The sequence below is a fragment of the Leptomonas pyrrhocoris genome (genome assembly GCF_001293395.1).
Source record: "Leptomonas pyrrhocoris isolate H10 chromosome Unknown, whole genome shotgun sequence".
Classification (NCBI taxonomy): domain Eukaryota; phylum Euglenozoa; class Kinetoplastea; order Trypanosomatida; family Trypanosomatidae; genus Leptomonas; species Leptomonas pyrrhocoris.
In genome coordinates, this window is record NW_015438368.1 from 613,817 (window position 1) to 635,615 (window position 21,799).

Here is a 21,799-nt window from a genome sequence, read left to right on the forward strand (position 1 = left end):
CGTTGCTGTCAGCAGACTCGGTCTCCTGATCTAGCTCTGTAGAAAACGAAGAAGAAATCATTTCTCTTTCCTTGTTTAACTATTAGTTTTCGTGTTTGCCGGTGTGCTACGACACCGCCGGTGCAGGCACCGTACGCTCAATATCCGCCTCGTGTTTTTGTCTCTCATCGTTCGCCGTATCCACCTTCATTCCAAGTTGTTGCTATTATTGTTGTCCGTTCGTACCTTCTTCTTCTTGTACCAATACCGCGTAGATTTCTGTCGCAATCATCTCACCGTTTGAAGCGTAGATACTTTTTCCTTGTTGCGTGCCAGCAGTTTATCGTATCGCTGCGTGTGCGAGATCGAACCCATTCTCCGTTGAGCCACGCACATGTCGGCCCGCAAAGCGCCCTCGTCGGCGCCACCGCCTGCCCCGCCCAAGCAGTCGGCCCGCAAAGCGCCCTCGTCGGCGCCACCGCCTGCCCCGCCCAAGCAGTCGGCCCCAAAGCGCAGCGAGTCGTCTCCCGTCGTCCCCAACGCCGACGACACAAACTACGATGTCCTCTCGAAGGTGAGCAGCATGGCGCACGTCCGCGTCGTCGTCAACGACCTCGTCGCCTACGAGTATGTGGACGAGAAGACGAACGGCTGGTGCTGGGGCCTTGGCACGGTGGCCTCCATCCCCGCCCCCCGCCTGGTGCAGCTCATGCTGTGGGCGGGCAGCGGTGGGGCGTTGCCGCCTGGTGCGTCGCCGGTGTCGGAGGCCGAACGTGCGGCGGCGGTGCGACGGCTGGCGGAGCTCCAGGCAAAACGCCAGACCGCAGAGGAGGAGATGGAGGACCTGAACAAGACCATCACCATGGAGCAGGCCCACTACGATAAGGGCCGTGCCGCCTACAAGGCCGATGCGGAGCGCGCCATCTCCGACGCCAACGAGGCCCAGAAGGTGGTGAAGCAGCTGAAGGAGTCCGACTGGCGCGAAATTCGCAGCTACGTGAAGCCGCCTGACATCGTGAAGCTCATCATGGATGCCACCCTCATCACCCTGGGGGAGCGGCCGTCTGATTGGACCTACATCCTGAAGGTGATCCGGCAGCGTGATTTCATGAAGCGGCTGGCGGACTTCGACTCCCTCAGCATCTCCCCATCGACGCGGCGCCTCCTGCGGAAGGAGTACCTGTCGAACCGACGCTTCACCCACGAGGACGCCATGGAAGGCAGCCATGCCCTCGGCGCTCTCCAGGGCTGGGTGAGTGCGCAGCTCGCGACGAATGAGGTGACAGCGGACATGGCCGACTTCGAAAAGACTCGGGCCCGCGACCGGAAGAAGATCGCCAAGATGGAGGAGCAGCTCCGCGAGCGCCGCAAGGAGGTGGAGGCGTACAAGGATGAGGAGTCGAAGCTGCGGGCAACGCTCGGTGACCTGCCGATGCACCTGGACTACGACAAGCAAAACGGTGCGGCGGCATCGCCTGGTGCAAAGAGGGACGGGCCGGACGTGAAGGGCCGCGCAGGGGCAACGCCGCTACACGAGGATGTCCACGGCGGGGCGAACGACTGGACCTTCACCGATGTCAGCAAGGTCGTGCTCCTCAGCAGCATTCTCGTCAACTACGACAAGCCGGAGGCGACGCTCGTCACGCTGACGCCGACGCAGCTGCAGCAACTGAAGGAGGCTCTCGCCGCCCGCGCCACCCCGCTTGCAGAGATGCAGAAGGCGGACAACAAGATCAAGAACTTGGAGGACGACCTGCAGGACACACGTGGCGACCTCGCTGAGGCGCTGCGGGCCTTGGCCGATGCGAAGGCGAAGCAGGCGGCGCACAATGCGCAGCTGGCAGCAAAAGATAGAGACATCGACGACGCCAAGGAGGAGGCAGCGGCAGCGAAGGCGGCTGCTCTTGCGCCGTCCGAGGAGCTCGCGAAGGAGCTGGCGGACAAGGACAAGGAAGTGGAGGACTTGAAGGCCGCGTTGGCGGATGAGAAGGCAAAGAAGAACAGCGTGAAGAGCACTCCGGCCGAAATTGGACTGGAGAAGGAGCCCGTCGCGCAGGACGGTGTGCAGGATGGCAGCGTGCCGCATTTGTTCCACGCTGCAGATGACCGAGAGCTGGCGAACATGATCGCTCGGTTAGAGGAAGAGATTCGTATTCTGCGCAGCGAGTCGGCTGCTGCCAACGATGTGTTGGAGGGTGTGAACGGCACGATTAACTCGCGGCCTGATCTGAAGAAGTTTCTAGAAGAAGACTCGTAGTCGTCTGAGAGGACTTCATTATTGTTGTCTGTTTTTGTTTTCCCCTTTTCATTCATCCTATCATTGTGTCTTCGGTAGACAAAAAGCCTGAAGAGTTGATGCTGCGGTTTCTGTTGCGTTGTGTGGGCTCTTTCCCGATACGGACGCAACGACGTGGCTCACTTCTTTCGTTTGTTTGCTTCGTAGCGTGGAAATCCAATTTGGCTTCTTCTTTTTTTTAGAACTTCCTTCGTTATTGAGCTTCACCTATATATATGAGTTTTCTTCTTACTCTTCTTCCATCGTTATTTTCTGTTATTGTTGCTGTGAGCCGTTTTCGTGTTGGACTTGCGAAGGCCACGTGCGGTGCTTTTGACTTCATGATCCTCCGGATAGAATAGTGAAGCAATTGTTATTTGCAGACTTTGGCGGCAGACGGGGCGGGGAGTGACGAGACACAGGTCCATGAGGTCACGTACGTATTTCCTTTCATCAACGTCAAGGTGCGATATTGTGTGATCGGTGTGCACATGAATGGCCTTTTCATAGCTTTTTTTGATGATTCGCCAACGCTGAGCCGAATCGAAGGTTGGCGTTCTGCCTACGGTGAGTGCGACTGACAGATCTTGGCTGCATCGTTAACTCACTGATACCATGTTGCAGAATCCGTGGAGCACCACGTGCTGGCTAAGCCGAAACACTTCTGCTCTCTTCTCCTCTGTACTTCGCTTGTTGCGCTTCTTTTTTCATATATTTATTTTTCATAATTATGTTGTTGCTGCTGTGGAGTGCCGTTGAAGCATCTGTCTCTCGAAATAGCGGGCGCACTATCCGGAACGCCGAAGCGAGCTCTCTGAGGGAAGAGCACAAATAAATCTTTTTGCTGTTTTCTTTTTATTATTATTTCGCTCCAACCCAAACGCCTCCCTCTTCCAAAACCAGAAGAGGACAATACGGAGAGCAGTCCAGCTAGCAGAAAGTCTGTTCATTCTAAAACGGTTATTTATTGTTTTCTTTCTCGTTTGAACGCACCCGCACACACACACACACACACACACACACACACACACAAACGGGAACATTTTCAAGCTTCCGTCGCTCACAGGCGGAGTGAATCCTGTACGTAGATTCTCTTCATTTCATAACTTCCTTTCATATTTTATTAATCGGAGCTTCCCTTCCACGCACGAAACACAACCGCCACGTCACCATTGTATTTCTTTGTTGTCTTCTCCTCCTTTCACACATTTGAGTATCTCCTCTTTGCGGCGTCATTTTAAGCAGGTGAGGAAACGTGTGCTTTGGCGGAACGTGCCACGCCTTCACAACAACCCTAAGCAAACGAAGAATCCTTTGTAACTCTGATCCTTTCTTTTTCACAACCCGCATACCAGCTGAGAAATGCCCTCTTCTCACGCCGCCGGTGTGGCAACCAGCGGCATCACCGTTCAGCCTCGTGATGTGATTGCCGTTCGCACCTCCCTCGGCGCGAACACGTGCCTCATCGGTGTCGTCGCCTCCACTCCGAACGTCCAACTGCACGATGGGACGGCGGCGGTGCTCGTGCAGCCGCGGCCGCTCATTTTGGTGCCCTCCCAGCCCTCTCCCCATCCACAGAACAAGAAGGCCAAGACGGTCAAACTCACTGGCCAGCTCGTCGACCGCACCGATCCAGCAGCGGCACAGCTCATCACCACGCCTATCCCTTCTCGCAACCCAAGCAAGGTGGAGGTGGGGGCGGCGAGCGATGAGGAGGCGCACAACATCATGACAGCCGAGGAGCTGCAGGAGATGCGGGAGCAGCGGCGCGGTCTCCAGGCCGACCGCGACACCAGCGCAGCCCGCGTTAAGGAGATCGACGAGATTCTTCGTCAATGGGAAACAAACAACAGCCATCCAGCACCACCGCCACCACCACAGGTGTCGCCGTCGCAGCCCGTGACGACCCCGCCAAGCCCCACCCCCACCGCTCCCAAGTCAGCCGAAGACGCCGTCAAAGCTGCGGAGGCGACGGAGCGAGAACTGCTGCTTTCTCGAGCGGGTCTGCGCACCGTCAAGCCCGTCGCGTGGTCTGACCTGCAACGCCGCACCCGTCGCACCTCCGCGGCGTCGCTGGTGGGTCTGATCGAGACCTGCGTCATGCTGCTGCACGACCCGCAGGGTACGCAGTTCGATGAGGCGGTGCAACTGGGCCCAGCACTGGGGAAGTGCCTGGCTACCGTCAAGCCGAAAGACGTGACAGACGACGATCGCACGGAGGCGAGGAAGTTTCTGCAGGCGTGGCCGACGGTGGAGGCGGTGGAGAAGGAGCACAAGACGGCGGCGGCGTTGTACCGCTGGCTGACCGCCACGTTGAAGACCTCGCAGGCGCTCCGTGACGTGCAGGCGGCGCAGAATCAGCTGACAGCGTCTCCGGCTTCGGAGGGCGTGGCTACCGCACCTTCTCCTTCCACGTCTCCCGACCCGACTGCGCGGAACGCAGACGCACTGACGCCTGAGGCAGAGAGTGCCCTGCGTAAGGAGCGCACGGATCAGCTCGAGTACATGCAAATGGCGGAGGAGGAGATTGCTGCGCTGGACGCGCTCATCGCGGAGGGCAACGCGCTCGCCCTGCAGCAATCCGCTTCCCTTCCCGCAGCGCTCGAGAAGACGACCAGCTTTCACGACGATTTGCAGAGCAGTCAGACAATTGTGCCGGCGCTGACGGTGCCGCTGTCGTGGTTTGTGTGCGTCTTTGCCCCGTCCGATGCGCCGGACATGGAGGCCTGCGCCGCCAAGCCGCGAGGCACCGCCGTCGCCTTCTCCCTGCCGGCGAGTCACCAACTCGTGGCGGTGGTGAGGGCGGCCACCACACCAGCAGCTCCTGCCACCACCACCACTACTGCCGCTTCAACAGGTGGCCGACGGAGCAGCGGTCCCGGCGCCCAAAGGCCGAGCGGCTCGGAGGCATCCAGAGAGGTGCCGAGGGATGCGGACCGGAACTCGGGACACAATGGGGTGCCACGCACCACCGCCTCCTCACGCCACTCCAGCGGCATCGTTGTCTCGCCTCGGCCTTCCGCGCCACGAGGACCGAGTCCGGCGGTGCACGACGCAGCAGCACCAGCAGCGTCACACCTATCCAACAGTTTCAACGGAGAGCAAGCCGGCCCGGTCAGCCGGGAGGCGGAGCTGGAGGAAAAAGTGCGGAGGTTAGAGGGGCGACTCGCCGCCGCCCTGCAACAGAATCCGAAAGAGGCCGAGGTGCAGCTCCTGCGCGATGAGGTGGCCGCGAAGCGGGCGGACCTGCAACGGGTCACCGAGGAGCGCGACCGACTTCTCCTCGAGCGCCGCGAGAGGAGTATGTGGGGGAGCTACGGATCTGCGGCGCGACGCAAAGCTGTCGGAGGCGCCGCGGACGTAAACGAGGATAGCGGGAGCGTCAGGGAGGCTTCACCGCTGCGGCAGCCAGGCTCTGGTCGCTACTCGCGTCAAAAATCCTCGCCACGGGAGATGGTGGACCGCAGCATTGTGGAGGAGCTGGAGGAGCAACTCACGGCCGCCCATCAGCGCATCTCGGAGTTGCAAATTGAAGCGAGTCAGTCACGGGCGCGGCCCTCCGGGTCGGTGGAGGTGTCCAACACCGCAGAGTCCGCTCCACCACCGCTGACGCCGCTTCTTGCCGGGAGAGAGGCATCTGAGGCGTCCTTGAAGGCCGTCGCGGCCCCACCACCCGCCCGCACTGTGGCAAAGGAGTTGTATGATGCCCTCGAAGCCCGCCTCCAGTCCGTCTCCGCCGAGCTCGAGACGCAGCGGCAAGGAACGAGGCAGTTGGAGGAGCAGCTGAACAGCGCCTTGCATCGCCGCACCGAAGCGGAAGCCAAGGTGGATGCGCAGAAGCGTGAGCTGGAGGAGGTGTGGGAAAAGCTGGAAGCAGCGGAGGCCCGTGCGGAGGAGCAGAGTTTGCTGACGGAGCAGCACTTCCTCATGTCGCAGGCACAGCAGAGCATCTCCTCACAGCCACAACAACAACAGCAGCAGCAGCAGCAGCCACAAGCGCCGGCACAACCGCAAACCGTTGCCGCGTCCTCTGGGTCTACTACAGGCGGCTCTCACTCTTCCTTGCCGCAAGGGGCTCCTGGCGCGCCACCAGGACTGCCACGACCACAGGTGCCGTCCACCTCCAACTCAGGCCAGTCGGAGGCGTTCCACGGCTTCGTCGTACCTTCATCTGGTGACCCCGAGACGAAGTCGCAGCAGAACGACGACGTGGTGACCGTCGCGACCGGCACCGCTAACGGAAACGGCTCTCGCCTCTCCTTCGACGCTCCGCAGCGCAGCACGAGCGCGGAAGTCCTGCCCATCTTCAACGCCGGCCTTCGGGTGTCGTCCGACTCTGTCCTCCCCGGTGGCCCTACAGTCGTGGGGCCTCGTCTGCTCTGCAGTCTCGACCAGTGGAGCAGCTCAGTACAATTGAGCTGCGGCACGAGGTCCACCGGCTGCGGGAGGAGGTGGAGCGACACCAATCTGGTGAGCTCCGGCTTTCGATGGATCTGCAGACACTTCGCGAGAAGCAGAAGGCGGAGCACAAGCGGCGACGCGATGCGCGCGTGGCGCGGATGCAGATGCTGACGCGCATGCAGGACAACATTACCGAGGTGATTCAGAAGTCGAACCAGGAGCTGGAGGCGATACCGGCCTTGCTGGAGCGCGGCAGGGCAGAAGCGGAGGCCCTCACGATGAAGCGATTGATGCAGCGGTGATGCTGTCGAACTACTGCCTTTTTGTTTCCCGATGTTTCAAATCCCTTCAAGCTTTTAAAAGCTGCTCGTTTTTTTCCCTTTTTGAGTATTTCTAATGGACTCCACAGTTACATGTGCACACGATAGTCTCCCCTTTTTTCTTTGGTGCTGTTGCTCTTCTCAACTTTGAGGGAAGGAGAGAGCAGTGGCCGCTGCCGCCTTGGTGGGCCATTTTCGATTGCTGCTTTTCTTTTTCGCGTCTTCATTCTACTTTTTCTCTTTTTATATACGAAGGGTTTCTCTCATTTTGCTGTTCTCCTTTGTGGCGTCCGACCTCTCACGGGTGTTGTTCATATACATAAATGTGCTTCGGTTAGAAATGTTGGTACACAGGTAGCAATCGTATTGCATCGCAGGAAGAGCAATTGCAGTGTTTAAAAGGAAAGAAAATGGTGATCGTTTGTTCAGGTGGCGCGCCAACTCGTGAGCAATATCATAAAAGTGCCAAGGACTCGAAGTGGCCCTCGATGCGCTGCTTGCACGTATGTATATTACTCGCGCGAAGACGTCATTCGTATCTTCAACCGTGGGCAGCGGCGATCTCATGCATGAAACACCTGTGTCATGCTAAGGGCGTTGTCGATTCCCTTATCGGAGTTTTTATTCTCTCTCCTCGTTTTCCAAACACCTTGCTCACCCCTCGTCTTCTTTTCACGTGCTTCATCGTTCTGCTACATATATATTGTTTCCCTTGATTGATGTAGCAAATTCTCTTTTTCTTTAGAAGCCATTGTTGCGCTGTGCTTCTTTACTTGAGAGCGAAAGCGAAGTCTCTTCTCTTTCTACGCTCTTCTGTTACACTAATGGAGACGCACATGTGAGCCTTGCCTCTTTCTGCACTCAAACCTTTTTTCTTTGTCTAATTGAAACTTCTGGTGAGCTGTACATATACGTTATTTTTGTTTCTGTTCCCACCATTGACAACACAATTTTTCTTCTTCACATCGTTTTTCCTCTTCCATTTCTTCTATATACACACACACAGATAGACCTTCGTTGTTGGTTTCTGCTCTCTCGACTTGGGACTTGCACCTCTGCCGACGCGGCAATGCCGTCCTTCTTCTCCAAGAAAAAGATCTCAAACGAATCAGTTCGTCGAAAGCATAGTTCCGGGAGCAACCCGGAGGCAACGATGAACGTGCAAGCTACTGCGACCTCGTTTGAGCGCGGAAGCCCCTGCTCAGACGACAGATGTAAGCAGGGCGAAGCGAGAAGCAATGACCGGCATCAAATCACACCGCGGCGCACGCGGCAGCGCAACTCCCTCAGCGAGTCGTCAGGAACCGACGGCTCCACGGACCAGCCGCAGTCGCCTTCTGACAAGATCTTTCATGAGCAGCCACTTAACAGCCTCACTCCGATGCCGCTCATCAAAGGCAACAGCAGCGCCAGCAACAGCGATGCCATCGCCTCTTTCACTGTTGTCAAGGGCCTAGAAGGAGAGACCCAAGTAGGACGTGGCATCACCGCCACGGCAGATTCGACGAGGCGACGGTTTTCGTCGAAGGTGGTGCTGCCACGTCTCACCTCGACGCAGTCGCTGCACTCCGCCACGGCGCCATCGGAATCCTCTCCCACCTTCACCGCCAGCAGTGCACCATCCGCAGCTATTAAACGATCCTCTAGCGACGTGAACCACGACAGCAAAGACTGCGCCGGTCTTTCACCCATGCGGCGCTACCCCGCGACCGAGCCGACTCCCCCGTCGCTGCAGCCGCTGCACAGGTCTTCCGCTGACTTCCGTCGCAGCTCTGCCGAAACAGGGCGTGACGGCGCCGCACCCGGCGCACAACACCTCCCAGCGGAGGTGCGAACGCTCACTGCACACGTGACCCTCGCCCTCCCTCTTCCAGTCACCTCGGACATCGCCTCGCCAGACGCGCAGAAGGCAACACCGGCGGCGGAGTTCACTTCTTCCCCATCGGCCACGAATGCAGGCTCAACGTGCGCCCCCTCACCGGTCTTCTCCGCGATGGAGTCGGTGCCGCGGCGTGCCGGCGCCTCCTCTTCGTCTCGGTTGCAGAGGCGGCGCAAGGGCGCTGCTGACAGCACGAGCGGACTTGCAGACTCCGCCGCAAAGAGCAACAGCAGCAGCGGCAGCAGCGCCACAACGACAAGCGGCACAGCAGCGGCGAAGTCAGGGTCTCCGTCGAAGCCATCCGCCTTTGATGCAGCTCGCAAGGAGTGCCAGGCAAGCGGCCGTGGCGGCAGCAGTCACGACAGGCGCCGCGCCCCGGTGGCCGGGTTTGCCAACATACCCGACCAGTCCTCGCGGCCTCCCTCATCTGGTGCCGCTTCTGGATCATTGAGCGTGCCCCTTCCGCCCCCAATGTCCGCAGACGAGCTCGCGCCGCGCCACTGCGACTCACCGCACAAGCACAACCGTCACCGCAGCGGCGTCGCAGGTGAGCAGGACAGCGTCAGCAACACCCCATCCACACGCCGCTCTCGGCGGTCGAGCCTGCGCATGCAGACCCCACACTCTACCAGTTCGGTGCAGAACATGAGTCTCAGCGCTAGCAATGACACCCCCCGCCCGCTCACGCGGCACGCGTCGACGCTGTCGAACGGGCAACGAGAGGCCCTCAAGAAGACGCCGTCCTTCCTGAGCCGCGTGCACACCCCACCCCCGTCAGAGCTCCGCGAGTCAGTCCAGCTACGACGGGTGCGCCGTTCGTCGCTCTCGCAAGAGCTGCCCGCCGACACGCCGCCGCCCGGCTCCAGTCACACCAAGACGGACACCTCTTCCCCGGGCGATTCCAGCGTGCTGCTCAGCGGTTTGTTGCCGCCGTCCAGCAGCGAAGGGCACCGAATTGCCGTGTCTGCGAAGAGGAACGTCACAGACTCCTCTGCCACGACATCCTCACCTTCACCGAAGCCAGAGAGGGACTCTGCTGCTGCTAACGTGGCTTCCACATCGTCGTCGTTCATGTCAGTGCTGGTGCGACCCGCCTCGCGTGTGCCGCGCGCGTCCTTAACGAATGCGCCGGACATGAAAGCTGGTGCACTGTCCTCCACAATGGCAGGAGAGGGTGGTGCCGCACCAGGCCCTGCCTCCACCTCCTCTGCCCCGTCTTCGGTGCTCATGGCCCGGCCGCCATCGGTGCGGTCCTCCCAGCAGCGGCAGCGGCAGGACCTTTTACAAAAGCTGGTCTCGCCGCTGTCGATCTCGTCAGATCCTCCGTCAGCAAAGAAGACGGACGCACCGCGACTCGTCGGCGCTGCACAGGCGGTCGCGCGTGCGGGCAGCGATCAAACAAATCGCACCGGGAATTACGCCTCCGCCTCCTCCAGTGACGCGGAGCTCTACGACTACTACGGCTCTTTCATGATGACAGCGCCGCAGTTCGATCACACGTCCCCGACTCCACCGACGGCAGCGGCAGCAGCAGCGGCGGAAAAAACAGCAACAAAGTCTCCCGCAAGGGCCGGTGTCGACGCCGTTCCCCACCCGCCCACACCGAGCATCGACGCCAAGAAGTCGGCATTCGTGAGCAACTCGCTCAACAGCGAAATGACTAGCTTCAGCGATGTCCTGGCGTACACGCCGACCACGCCGGGGCCGGTGAAGACGGCAGCAACTGACACGTCACCGAAGTCCACCGCAGAGCAGCAGTCGGCAGCGCTACCGAGCAAGGTGTCTCCTTCGTCGTCCGAGCACAAGCGCCGTGTGCGACCAGCTGTGCGGCAGCGCCAAGTCAACACCTACGTTGAGGAGGATGATGATATTTACCAGATGGCGAGGGACGTCGTGGAAAGCGGCAGCGACTCCACGGACAAGACGAAAGGAACGTCCGGGTATGATTACCAGCTCGGCGGCGGGAGCTCGATGAAGGATGCTGCTGCGGTTACCGCCGCCGCTGCGACCGCACGGATCTTGTCGGCGACGCCCACGGAGAACCACACGGCTGCTCCAGCGAAACGACTGGTGTCGCAGCCGCTGCCCGCCGGCGTTGCCGTCGCGGCGTCCTCGGCGATGTCAGAGCTGACGTCGTCGGACGAGGACGACGATGAGGAAGATGAAGAGGGCTTGTTGGAGGGCTTCCGCCCTGCCATCTTCGACGCTGCTCGCAATCGACGCCGTGGCAGCAGCATCCTCTTCTACCTCGACAAGGAGGACAGCCTCAGCAGCGTGGACATCGTGGTCAAGCCGGGGACTGACGGGTGCGGCGGTGCAAAGGTGATCATCTTGCCGTCAGCAGAGGCAAATCTGCCGTCGTCGCAGCAGCAACCGCAGTCAGACTATTCGATGCTGAAGGCAAGCGCGTCCGGGACGCTGGACGGAGTCTCTACGAAGGACATGGGCAGCGCCACGGCGACACAGCAGTTCGCATCATCGACCGCAGAGGCCGTGGCACGACCACGCGTGACGATGGAGCCGTACGTGCCGCTCGGCAGCGTCGGTCTACTCTCGACTCTCCCCGCCCCACCCACAACGAACTCCGCCGGCAACCGCGTAGACACTCGCGCGAGTAAGAGCTTCTCCCTCCTGATGGATCCGTATGGGGTGCAGCCTGACAGCAGCAGCCCGTCGCTGCCCGCCAGTGCCGCAGCGCAGCTGAGGAAGCTGTCTACCTCCCGCTCCGTGTCGAGGAAGTCTGTCACGGTGGTACCTGTCAGCATTTTCCTCGGCACGACGTCTCGCTTTGCGCCGGACCCGCAGAAGATGCACCGCCCCCTCGCCAACACCTTCGGCTACACGAACGTGCAGCGTCGTGCGCGGGCGGCGGCGATGGCGGCGGGTGTCAGCCTCGAGGCGTGGGAGAGTGAGGCCGGGATCGACCGCATGGACAGCGACGACGATGACGACGAAGAGGATCTGTGCGGGGAGGTGTTCACGGACGAGAACGGCGATGAGTGGTACTGGGAGGAGGTGGAGGAGGGGGACGACCCGCACCGCGGTGATGAGTACGTGTGAGGGAAGAACGAGATGAAAAAGCGAGGGATGCACCCAGCCCGTTATCCAACTACCACGGATGTGTTGACGAGTGCACGAAGCTCACTCAGCACCGTAGGCTCCTGCTAGAGGTGATTTACGCACAAAGCATACTCCATGAAAGCGACGACCGCGTTGATTGTGTTGTGTTTTAGTATCACGGAGAAAACAATCGACGCTCTCCGTTGAATCGTTCTCGTTTGCATTGACCTTTTTGCTGCTGATTAGATTTTATATAGTAGCACATTTTCTTAACACGATGCGCTAACCCGAGTTTTCTCCACATTTGGCGTCAAAGAACGAAGAAGGAGCAGGTACGATGTGGGGGCCGTTTCAAGGGCGTGCTGATGCATCGCGTGTTTCACGCAGAGCACGTTTTGCTTTCCCTCTCTTTGCTGCCCCTCCGACACTTGTCACCGCTTTTACAATACGCTATCTTTCGTCTCCTCCATACCGCTGGGAGGTTTATATATACATGTACAAACAATAATTCGAATGAAGGCGTGCGCTTCTTTGCTTTCTTTCCTGGAAAAGGAGCGTACTGGGGTTTTTTTTTTGTCAGGGATCTTTCCGATTACTTTCGTTGTAGACTGCGCAGCGCTGCAACACATCTGTGCAGCGCTGCATCAGGTGTCGCAAACGGTAGAGAGATGACATGAAGTGTGATGTATTCCGTTTTTTTGTAGCTTTCTAATGCACATCAATGTATCGTCTTTGTGTGCATGTTATTATTGTTAATATTATTTCCTTCTGTCTGTTCTTCGTTTGCTCGTGTCTTTTTTGAAGTCGTTGATCCTTTTTTCTCTCTTCTTTGGGTGTGCCTCGTCTTTCCCTCGTTTCTCGTCCCCTTCCAAGTTTAGCGATCTCTCCGACAAAGGAAGAGAGAAGATGGAAATATATTTTTCCACACATGCATTGCGAGTTTTTAGATTGGTAATGTACTTACCGACCTCCAGTCCTCTGCTGATCTGACCCCTCTTTGAAGTGATTTTTTACTTCGACGACAATGACGGTCAGGTGCGCGTGGACAACGCCGAGTAGAATAGCCGTAGCAAACCGTGTGCCTTTTCGTGCTATGGAGATATTCTGAGAAGCATATTATGTATATACATATATTCTCTCGTCGACAATATCTTTTTGTTTTCTAATCTTCTACTCACACAAACAAAGCAGTAGAATGTCACACATGCGTTGTCGACGCATGCGTGAAGGAATTATCCCCTCTCTTCTTGTCGCTCTTGTTTTCAATGTGAGCGATAACAACAGTTTTTCTCTTGTACGTACTTTTTCTTGTGTATCTCTGTGTGCGTGCTCAACCGTGTTTTTCATTTCTCCATCTTATTTTCTCACCTGCTTGTCTGTTTTGAAGGCGCAGGTTTGGTGAGCTCTTCTTCTGTCGTTGCTGAGGCTTCGCGTTGGTTTGGTGTTGACGAGAGCGGTGTCTGCTTTCGTCCTTTTTTTTTGCTTATGGGAAGCGGTACGTGAGCGCTTGCGTGTCCGTTCTCTTTTGTGAACGCCCCCCCCCCCCCTAAAAAAAAAAAAAACACAAGGATGAAAGCTATACGTTCAACATGATTAGGGAAGCTCTGAAATGTAGCGTCGTGTCAACACGGGTCCAATGAAAGATAGCTTCGACGCCGGTGTTACTGTCGTGCCGTCTTTGCTGTCGTGAGCTTCATCTTGACTGCTCAGCGTGTCGTCACGTCGGCTGTCTAGCAGCTGCACAAGTTCCACTTCGCAGAGCCAAGCTGTGTGAGCTCCTTCCCTCGGCTGCGACACATCTCATGCTCCTCTCCGTGTCCTTTTTCACTAGTTAGCTTCTACTTAAAAAGACCCCCCAAAAAGAACATCAAAATTCAGCGAGTTAAAAGCAGCTGCACCTTTCCAACGATGACGAGTGGGAAGGTATCGAAGTGCCTCGGTGGTAGCCCGCTCGTATCCACGATGAGATTGACGAGTGGAGTAGGGTGCACACCGAAATTACAACCAACTCTCTTCCGCAGATGCGCTGGGCATTGGGCTGTTGGTGGTGCGCGCTTCCCTCTAAGAGGCAGCTGTAACAGCGCAGCACGCCGTCGATGTCCACGCCCATTGCTGTGCTCCTCGGTGCAGCAGCGAGTGGGTGAGAGAAGAAGAGTTGCTCACAGAACTGCACGTGCGGCGACCCTGCGAGTGCTCATCTTCTTCCGTCGACGAATACGGAACGACCGCTGCGCGTTGCATCGGAGGATACTTTAGCTGCGCTCCTCGTTATCCCTCGGCGCCGCGCTGCCCCTCCCCGTCCCACAAACTCTGTCTTTTCTTGTCCGCTTGCGAGCTCGTTTCGTTGACATCTCCGGTGTGGTATAGTGGATAGAACAAGCGGCTCTCACCCGCTAGACCCGGGTTCGATCCCCGGCACCGGAATTTTTTTCTCGCCACCGCGCGCTGGGCGGCGGCGGGGGAGGAAAAAGTCTGCGCAGTCCGGGAATCGAACCCGGGCCTCCCGCGTGGCAGGCGAGAATTCTACCACTAGACCAACTGCGCCTGTTGGGCAAAGCGGAAAGGCGGAGGAGCGTTGTTCCCCCGTTCTGGATGACAACAGAGAAATGAAGCCGCGACTGAAAACCGAAAAGACAAGCAATAGCTGACTCTCACAAAAAGAAGATCTTGTAAACGCCCAAAGACGTTGGTGCTCATCAGCCGCGTTTAAATCCCCCCTCCACTCAAAAGAAAGGATAAGTGAAGTACTGCTGTAGACCAACCGATCGCAACATTTTTAAATCAAGGACAAGGATGCCTTTGAGAGTGCCCGTTTATGCGGCGAAAAGCACAAGAATTCTTTTAGAAACGAGCGCAACGAAGCGAGCCATGTTCAACTAGAGGAGATTCGATCCTTCAAGAATGCTTAAAACAGAGAAAAGCAAGGCGTATTTATTTGACGATATTTTTTGGCGTGTGTTGCAATGCGCAGGAGTTCCCATAGTGAAACATGTAACATGTGGCGCTTTTCTGTAAAAGGAGAGAACGTTCTCGGCTAGTCTTTTCCCTCCCTTCAACTTTCTTCTTTTTCTCTCGTTCTCTCGTTATCCTTACTCTCTCTTCGCTCCTCTAAGAGCACCTGAGCGTGCACGCCAAAAGCCATGGATGCGGAAACCCTTCTCCGCCTTATCCTCATCAGATTTAAGACGCAGCGGTCCAATTCAGCTTCACCTGACTCACAAGAGGAACCTTTCAAGCCTGCAAAAACGAGCTACTGCGAAAATGAGTTGTGTGATTTTTTTGTGACGCTCTGGGTGAAGCAGCTGGAGCACTGCATCACTCTAGACGCAGCTCTGCGCGACGTCCTCTGCTTCCTCCTACCTTCACAGTGGAGCGGAGCACCATGCGACAGCTTTTACCTCAAAGAGGCGGTAGTAGGCAGCAACGAGAAGAACGACCTACAGTATTTGGAAGAGCACAGCGATATGCAGCAAGTGTTCACATCGAAAGAAGCGAACAAAATACCGTTTTTCCTGCTTCTCGACCAGCTCGTAGCACTTCTTCAGCCAAAGCTACCCCAGTTGTCGTTGACCCTGAAGGAGTGGATGGCAGCTCTTGACGGCGTGTTGCTGTCGTTGCGTGCTTTCTTTGTCACACTTCAAACTGCGTTTCTAAAATCCTTTTGCCTAACCGACAAACAACTCACGGAAGCACACCACAACATCCCCTGGGAGGAGATGCGGCAGATGTACTGCATCGCCGTCTGTGATCTCTGCCGCCTGCTGGACGCTCAACTTTTTGCTATCGTGACGCGCACCATGGCAACACAGCTCGATGGCGCGTGTGCTTGCTTGAAAACTCATCTCTTCACGAAGCCAGCGTCCCAAAGTCCGGAGGAGGTTTCAGACGCAGTCGCAAATCTTGTTGCGAAGCGACTTGACAGCGTTGCCGCGTACATAGCTGGATCCTCACCATTTGGACGCAGGTATCCCGGCGAAGTCCAGAGAACGCGTCTTTCGAGGACTCTTGTGGCTGCCAGCATTGACGACGTGCGTGGGTCGTGTTGCTTTTATGTTGCTAAGCTAGAGGCGGTAACGACAAATGAAAAGGAGTTGCCCTGCAAAGGTGAGTCCGCCGACGACACGCAATTGGAAGTAAAGACAAGCAGCGTGAAGAACACGCAGGATGTCGGTATGCTAAGCGTTAGCACCGCGTCAGTATCACTTGACCAGGCGTATTCGTTGGTGGCGCTGCCTGAGAACGATAGTCTGGCGTCTCGTGTGGCCGCAATTGCGCCACCAGAGGATGATACGTTGCTTATGATGGAACATTTACTTGCGACTCAGACCCAGAAGGAGGCGAAGACGCTGCACGAAGCAGTCCGTATTTCTCTTTCGTCAAAACGATCTCCTAAGGCCAGTGTTTTGTCGGCGAGGTCTTCAGTAGAGGTGCAAGAGCCTTCGGCACAGGTTGCAGTAACAGCTGCCGCTGCAGGTTCGTCGATATTGAGGCCATCCGCGTCGCCGTTAAAGCTCAAAAGCAACCACAAGGAGACGGTGGTATTTTGGACGCGTCTTCAGCGCAAGCTTGGCTTGGATGACGTGGCAATCCAACGAATCAGTGAGCGATGCAAGTTTGAAAATGAGTCACCGTATTCTGGAGTCTTTCTTGTGGACTTAGATATTCGCAACAACGACCGCGCCACGATGTCTTTTGTCGAGAGCCTGCGTCAGCTTATCCCTCGCGGCGCTTCCACCGAAATGTCGTCTAAGAACATGCGGCTCTTTAAAGAGGCATTTGAGGGTTACGCGAAAGAGCTGCTAGACAAGTCGAAAGAACTACAGAACGCACTTCCTTTCCTGCCGATACGGACGAATGGAGTCCTACTTGGCTCCTTGTATGCGGTACTGCGCGCAGACAAGCAGTTTCAGTCATTAAAGCAAATATATCAACAGGCTTCTCATCTTCCTGCCAGCTCAGAGAGAAAAGTTGCTGATCAAGCACTGCTTGCAAATGTCGAAACGTTGATCGTGAAGCGCATCCACTTTTTCTCCAAATTGGCTGCTAGCGACGACATGTTTGCTAAACCACCTTCCCAGGTGGTCGCTGATGGAGCGTCGGAGTCTCATCGCAGGCGGAGTCGGAGATCGACGAGTAAGGAGGCACCTCCCCAAGCGGTGGTGCTCGTTCCCGTTGTGAGGACGTGGTCTCAAAGCTCGCAGAGACAATTGGCGCGGAGCCGCAGCAGCTCTTCCACTTCAACACCGCGACATCAAAGTTTCTCTGAGCGAGCCAAGCGCAGCTCCTCGGTCACGGAGGCTTTCTCAGAGGCGCAGCGCAGTGTCTCACGTAGCGAGATGCCCGTGCCATCTGCAGGGACACGAGTAGAGGAGGTTTACCAGCATGCGTGCCGCTTTTATGGTGTCACGGAAAACTCTGCACTCGTGCGTCAGTTAAAGCAAGCGAAGGAGAACTACATTACAACACTGGATCTCTCTAGCAACTACGTAGGCGTCAAGGGTCTGAAGCCGGTATTGGCGCTTCTGAATTTCAACGGTAGTCACCTCATCTCGCTCTCTTTGTGTAATAACAACTTTGAGAACGAGGAGGTTGAGCAAATATCCCGGATGCTAGAAGGCCCGGCGGGAGAAAACCTTGTTTACCTGGACCTCTCTTTTAATCCGATCTCTTCTTTAGCACTCGTCACTTTACAGAAACTGAGCAAACAACTCCCTCGCTTGGAATCTCTGTTACTAAGAGCAACACTGCTTCCTTACGGCGCAGTAAAGGAGTTGCAGCAGAACGTTTTAAACAAAACTGCACAGCGCCTTTTCTGAATTCCAGTGCTGTAAAGGGAGCTACCCAGCAATCAAGATCTTTTTTTTTGGATTTCTAGATCACCTTCTTTCTGGATGTTAACTAGTGTTTTGCACCTATTTGAACAGGAGCTTTCAGTTGAAGCGAATGAAGAGCGTTGGAGCCTGAGTGGCCATATATATATATCTTTTACTTTCTCCTTTCCAGTTTTGTCTAGAACACAAAACACGCAGATAATTCGAGTAATCGATGCTGCTTTGGAATGAAGTTCTGCTGTGCGACTTCTAGACCGACTCCACGGAAACACGAGCAACTGAGGTTGCATGCTTGCTCCCCGCGTACAACGCTTTGAAGAAGGCACATTAATAGTCGATCTGCATACCGTTAACTGCAGACAGCATTCCTTTCCTAGCAAAAGGTCCTACGTGTTTCTCTTCTCTCTCTGTGTACCGTAGGCTACATTTTCTCTCATTTCTCGTTTCTCTTCTCCTCCTCTGCTGTGTTTGTTTTCTGCTATTCCTCACAAAACAGTCCGTTTCGCTTCTTCAATATCGCTCTCTTCTTTTTCTTCTTCTGTTTTAAGTGCAAACATTTAGGAAATAATAGTATTTTCTTCTCACCCCTTCTTCGTTTTTTTAAACATGGTTCATAAGAGCCTGGTGGTCCTTCTGACCGTTCTTCTTCTCGCTGTTGTGGTGACGGCGAAGAAGGAGGCAGTAAAGGCTTCACACAATGCAACACAAAACACCACTGCCCCGAACCGCAATGCTGGTGACTTCGTGATTGCTCCGACGGTGCGCACTCTGATGTCACCCGAGACGACGTCCATGGTCATCGTCGTGTCGGCTGCGGCTGGTTTTGCCTTCGCGATGTACTGGTGGTATGTTCTCTCCGCCATCAAGGTCACCCCCGGCAAGGATCAGGGCCTGCGCAACGCGTACCTCACCGACGAGGTGATGCGCAACGTGTACGTCATCTACACCCGCATCTCTGAGGGCGCCACCGCTTTTCTCCTGTCGGAGTACAAGTACATGGGCGTCTTCATGATCGGCTTCGGCTCCCTTATCTTCTTCCTCCTCGGGATCGCTCTGTCCGCTCCGCAGGTGGGCCAGAAGGCCGTGCAATCCCCGTGGGCAAATGCCGGGCTCTCACTCTTCGCGTTCTTCGCCGGCGCGATCACCTCCGTGGCTGCTGGCTGGATCGGCATGCGCATCGCCGTCTACACCAACGCCCGCACGGCCATCATGGCGACCAGCGGCAGCGACGAGGGTGACCAGTCGAACGGCTACGCTCTCGGCTTCCAGACGGCGTTCCGCGGCGGCATCACGATGGGCTTTGGTCTCACCTCGATGGGACTCTTCGCTCTCTTTGTCACCGTGAAGGTCATTGCGGCGTACTTTGGCAACGGGGTCGAGACGATGCCGGAGCTGTACGAGTGTGTTGCGGCCTTCGGTCTGGGTGGTTCGGCCATCGCCTGCTTCGGACGGGTGGGTGGTGGTATCTACACCAAGGCGGCCGATGTCGGCGCGGATCTTGTCGGCAAGGTCGAGAACAACATTCCTGAGGATGACCCACGAAACCCCGGCGTGATCGCGGACTGCATCGGCGACAACGTCGGCGATATTGCCGGCATGGGTTCGGACCTTTTCGGCAGCTTCGGCGAGGCTTCCTGCGCTGCTCTCGTGGTGGCTGCCGGCTCCGCGGAGCTGACGGCGTCCTTCACCTCGATGATGTACCCGCTGCTGATCACCGCGGTCGGCGTGCTTGTCTGCACTATCGTGGCCACCATCGGCGCAACCAACAGCGGTGTGCGCCGCTCGCAGGACATCGAGCCTGCCCTGAAGCGCCAGCTGCTGCTGTCGACGATCGGCGCGACTATCGTGCTGCTCTTCCTCACGGAGGTGGCGCTGCCGCCGACCTTCCGCATTGGCGAGACAGAGTCGTCGCGTTGGGGTGCCCTTGTCTGCGTGCTCTGCGGTCTCTGGTCCGGCCTCATCATCGGCTACACGACGGAGTACTACACGTCCAACGCGTACCGCCCCGTGCAGGAGATTGCCGAGTCGTGCGAGACGGGTGCGGCCACCAACATTATCTACGGACTGGCGCTCGGCTACCTGTCGGTGGTGCCGCCGATCATGGCGATGTGCGTCACGATCTACGTGTCCTACCGCATGTGTAACGTGTACGGCTTCGCTCTTGCCGCGCTCGGCATTCTGTCCACCATGTCTGTCGCACTGACGATCGATGCTTACGGCCCGATTTCCGACAACGCCGGCGGCATCGCAGAGATGTCGCACATGGGACACGAGATCCGCGAGATTACGGATGCCCTCGATGCGGCCGGCAACACGACGGCGGCCATTGGCAAGGGCTTCGCCATCGCCTCTGCCGCTTTTGTGGCGCTGGCCCTGTACGGCGCCTACATCTCGCGCGTGGCGATCCCGGTGGTGAACATCCTCGACGCGCACGTGATGCCGGGGCTGCTCTTTGGCGCCATGCTGCCTTACTGGTTCTCCGCCATGACGATGAAGTCTGTCGGCATTGCCGCCATGGATATGGTGAACGAGATCCGCCGCCAGTTCCAGGACCCCGAGGTCGCCGAGGGCCGCAAGGAGCCGGACTACGAGAGCTGCGTGGCCATCGCGACGCAGGCCGCGCTGCAGCAGATGATCCCGCCGGCGGCGCTCGTGATGCTGACGCCGATCGTGATCGGTATCCTGTTCGGCAAGTACACCCTGTCCGGTCTGCTGCCCGGAGCTATTGTGTCGGGTGTGCAAATGGCAATCTCCGCCTCGAACACTGGCGGTGCCTGGGATAATGCGAAGAAGTACATTGAGCAGGGCGGTCTCCGTGACAAGAACAAGGGCAAGGGCTCCCCGCAGCACGGCGCCGCTGTCATCGGTGACACTGTCGGCGATCCGCTCAAGGATACCTCTGGCCCAGCCCTGAACATTCTGGTGAAGCTCATGGCCATCATTTCCGTCGTGTTTGCGCCGGTTTTTGAGTCCCGCATGGGCGGTATCGTGCTCAACCTTATCGAGTAGTGAAACGCTAATGCTGGTAGTGAAGCGTGCTGGTGAGAACGCGTGTGTGTGTGTGTGGGCGTGCCTCTTCCTAATCATGCAGGTTTGCTCAAGCGCGTGCGTCTGTGTGCTAGCGTTCTCTTTGTTTCTGCCTCCCGGTGGTTTCGCAGCGACGAACGCTCTTTCAAGGTCCTTTTGTTTTCCCCCTTTTTCCTTCGCTCTACATCATTTCTTCATCAGGGCGAAGAGGAAAAGCGTGGGCACTGCTGCACGCACGTGCCGCACACTCATGCGTTGCACCGAAGAGGCATCACGAATGCGCAGAGATGTGGAGAGCGGAGTGGTTTGTGAAACAAAGAGTTGTACGCTTCGTGCACACACGAAAAATCAGGCTTGGCGTCTCGCTCTTACGCTCAAGTTACGTAGTCAGGAAAAGAAGCCTCCGACGGGTGAACAGCTCCCGTGTTCCTGATCTTAGGCGCACGCTTCTTCTTTTTCTTTTTTTAATTATTCCTTCCTTCTTATTTTATATGTCTTGTTGTTGTTTTGGTTTTTCCTCGCTCTACAAATCCCTTTTTTAAAAGCTACTTTTCTTCCTTATTTTTTCTATTGTCCTGTTTAGCATGATGGAGGGTTCTCACACACGAAGTGCGTTGGGGTGGAGGGCAATCCATGCGTTGGTACGTTGGTACCAGCGCTTTTTCGTAATTTAATATGCTAAAAAGGCACATATATCAAAAATGGCAAGAAAACCAAAGGAACACTGTTTTCCTGATAGCACGGCATTTCGTGTCCTCTTCGTTAGCGAATGCACCGCAGCATCGTACTCAGCGGAGTATGGCGGCAGTGAGCACGAATCACTAGGGAGACACACGGAGAGACACGGACTCAGCCACTAACACCTAAGAGTTGGAGAAGACAGTAACGTGGGACGAGAAACTAATAATAACCAACACTTGCACGTCCTCCCAGTAGCCGATACTCTCTTTCGGCAAAGCACCAGTTTTTCAACGACGAACGTATCTTTTACTTGGACCGCATCATGAAATTTAGAAAAATCAAAAAC

The 21,799-nt window shown here is 56.6% G+C and overlaps 5 protein-coding genes and 2 non-coding genes across 7 annotated transcripts; 6 read left to right on the forward strand and 1 right to left on the reverse strand.

The window, feature by feature from the left end:
* Nucleotides 1-373: 373 nt before the first annotated feature.
* Nucleotides 374-2,236, forward strand: ABB37_05985 (hypothetical protein; the record flags this gene model as incomplete). Its single annotated transcript, XM_015804226.1, has 1 exon — nt 374-2,236. The coding sequence occupies one exon, from the start codon at nt 374-376 to the stop codon at nt 2,234-2,236; it is 1,863 nt and encodes a 620-aa protein (XP_015657360.1).
* Nucleotides 2,237-3,616: 1,380 nt separating this feature from the next.
* ABB37_05986 (hypothetical protein) lies at nt 3,617-6,826 on the forward strand (the record flags this gene model as incomplete). The annotated part of the gene is made up of 1 exon (XM_015804227.1): nt 3,617-6,826. One exon carries the CDS (start codon nt 3,617-3,619, stop codon nt 6,824-6,826), a length of 3,210 nt encoding a protein of 1,069 aa, XP_015657361.1.
* Nucleotides 6,827-8,044: 1,218 nt separating this feature from the next.
* Nucleotides 8,045-11,914, forward strand: ABB37_05987 (hypothetical protein; the record flags this gene model as incomplete). Its single annotated transcript, XM_015804228.1, has 1 exon — nt 8,045-11,914. The coding sequence occupies one exon, from the start codon at nt 8,045-8,047 to the stop codon at nt 11,912-11,914; it is 3,870 nt and encodes a 1,289-aa protein (XP_015657362.1).
* Nucleotides 11,915-14,266: 2,352 nt separating this feature from the next.
* ABB37_06051 lies at nt 14,267-14,338 on the forward strand. The gene has a single exon. It is a non-coding gene; the product is annotated as a tRNA-Glu (tRNA).
* A 49-nt stretch (nt 14,339-14,387) lies between these two features.
* Nucleotides 14,388-14,458, reverse strand: ABB37_06053. Its single transcript has one exon. It is a non-coding gene; the product is annotated as a tRNA-Gly (tRNA).
* Nucleotides 14,459-15,054: 596 nt separating this feature from the next.
* ABB37_05988 (hypothetical protein) lies at nt 15,055-17,730 on the forward strand (the record flags this gene model as incomplete). The annotated part of the gene is made up of 1 exon (XM_015804229.1): nt 15,055-17,730. The coding sequence occupies one exon, from the start codon at nt 15,055-15,057 to the stop codon at nt 17,728-17,730; it is 2,676 nt and encodes an 891-aa protein (XP_015657363.1).
* A 621-nt stretch (nt 17,731-18,351) lies between these two features.
* Nucleotides 18,352-20,754, forward strand: ABB37_05989 (putative mitochondrial vacuolar-type proton translocating pyrophosphatase 1; the record flags this gene model as incomplete). The annotated part of the gene is made up of 1 exon (XM_015804230.1): nt 18,352-20,754. One exon carries the CDS (start codon nt 18,352-18,354, stop codon nt 20,752-20,754), a length of 2,403 nt encoding a protein of 800 aa, XP_015657364.1.
* Nucleotides 20,755-21,799: the final 1,045 nt, after the last annotated feature.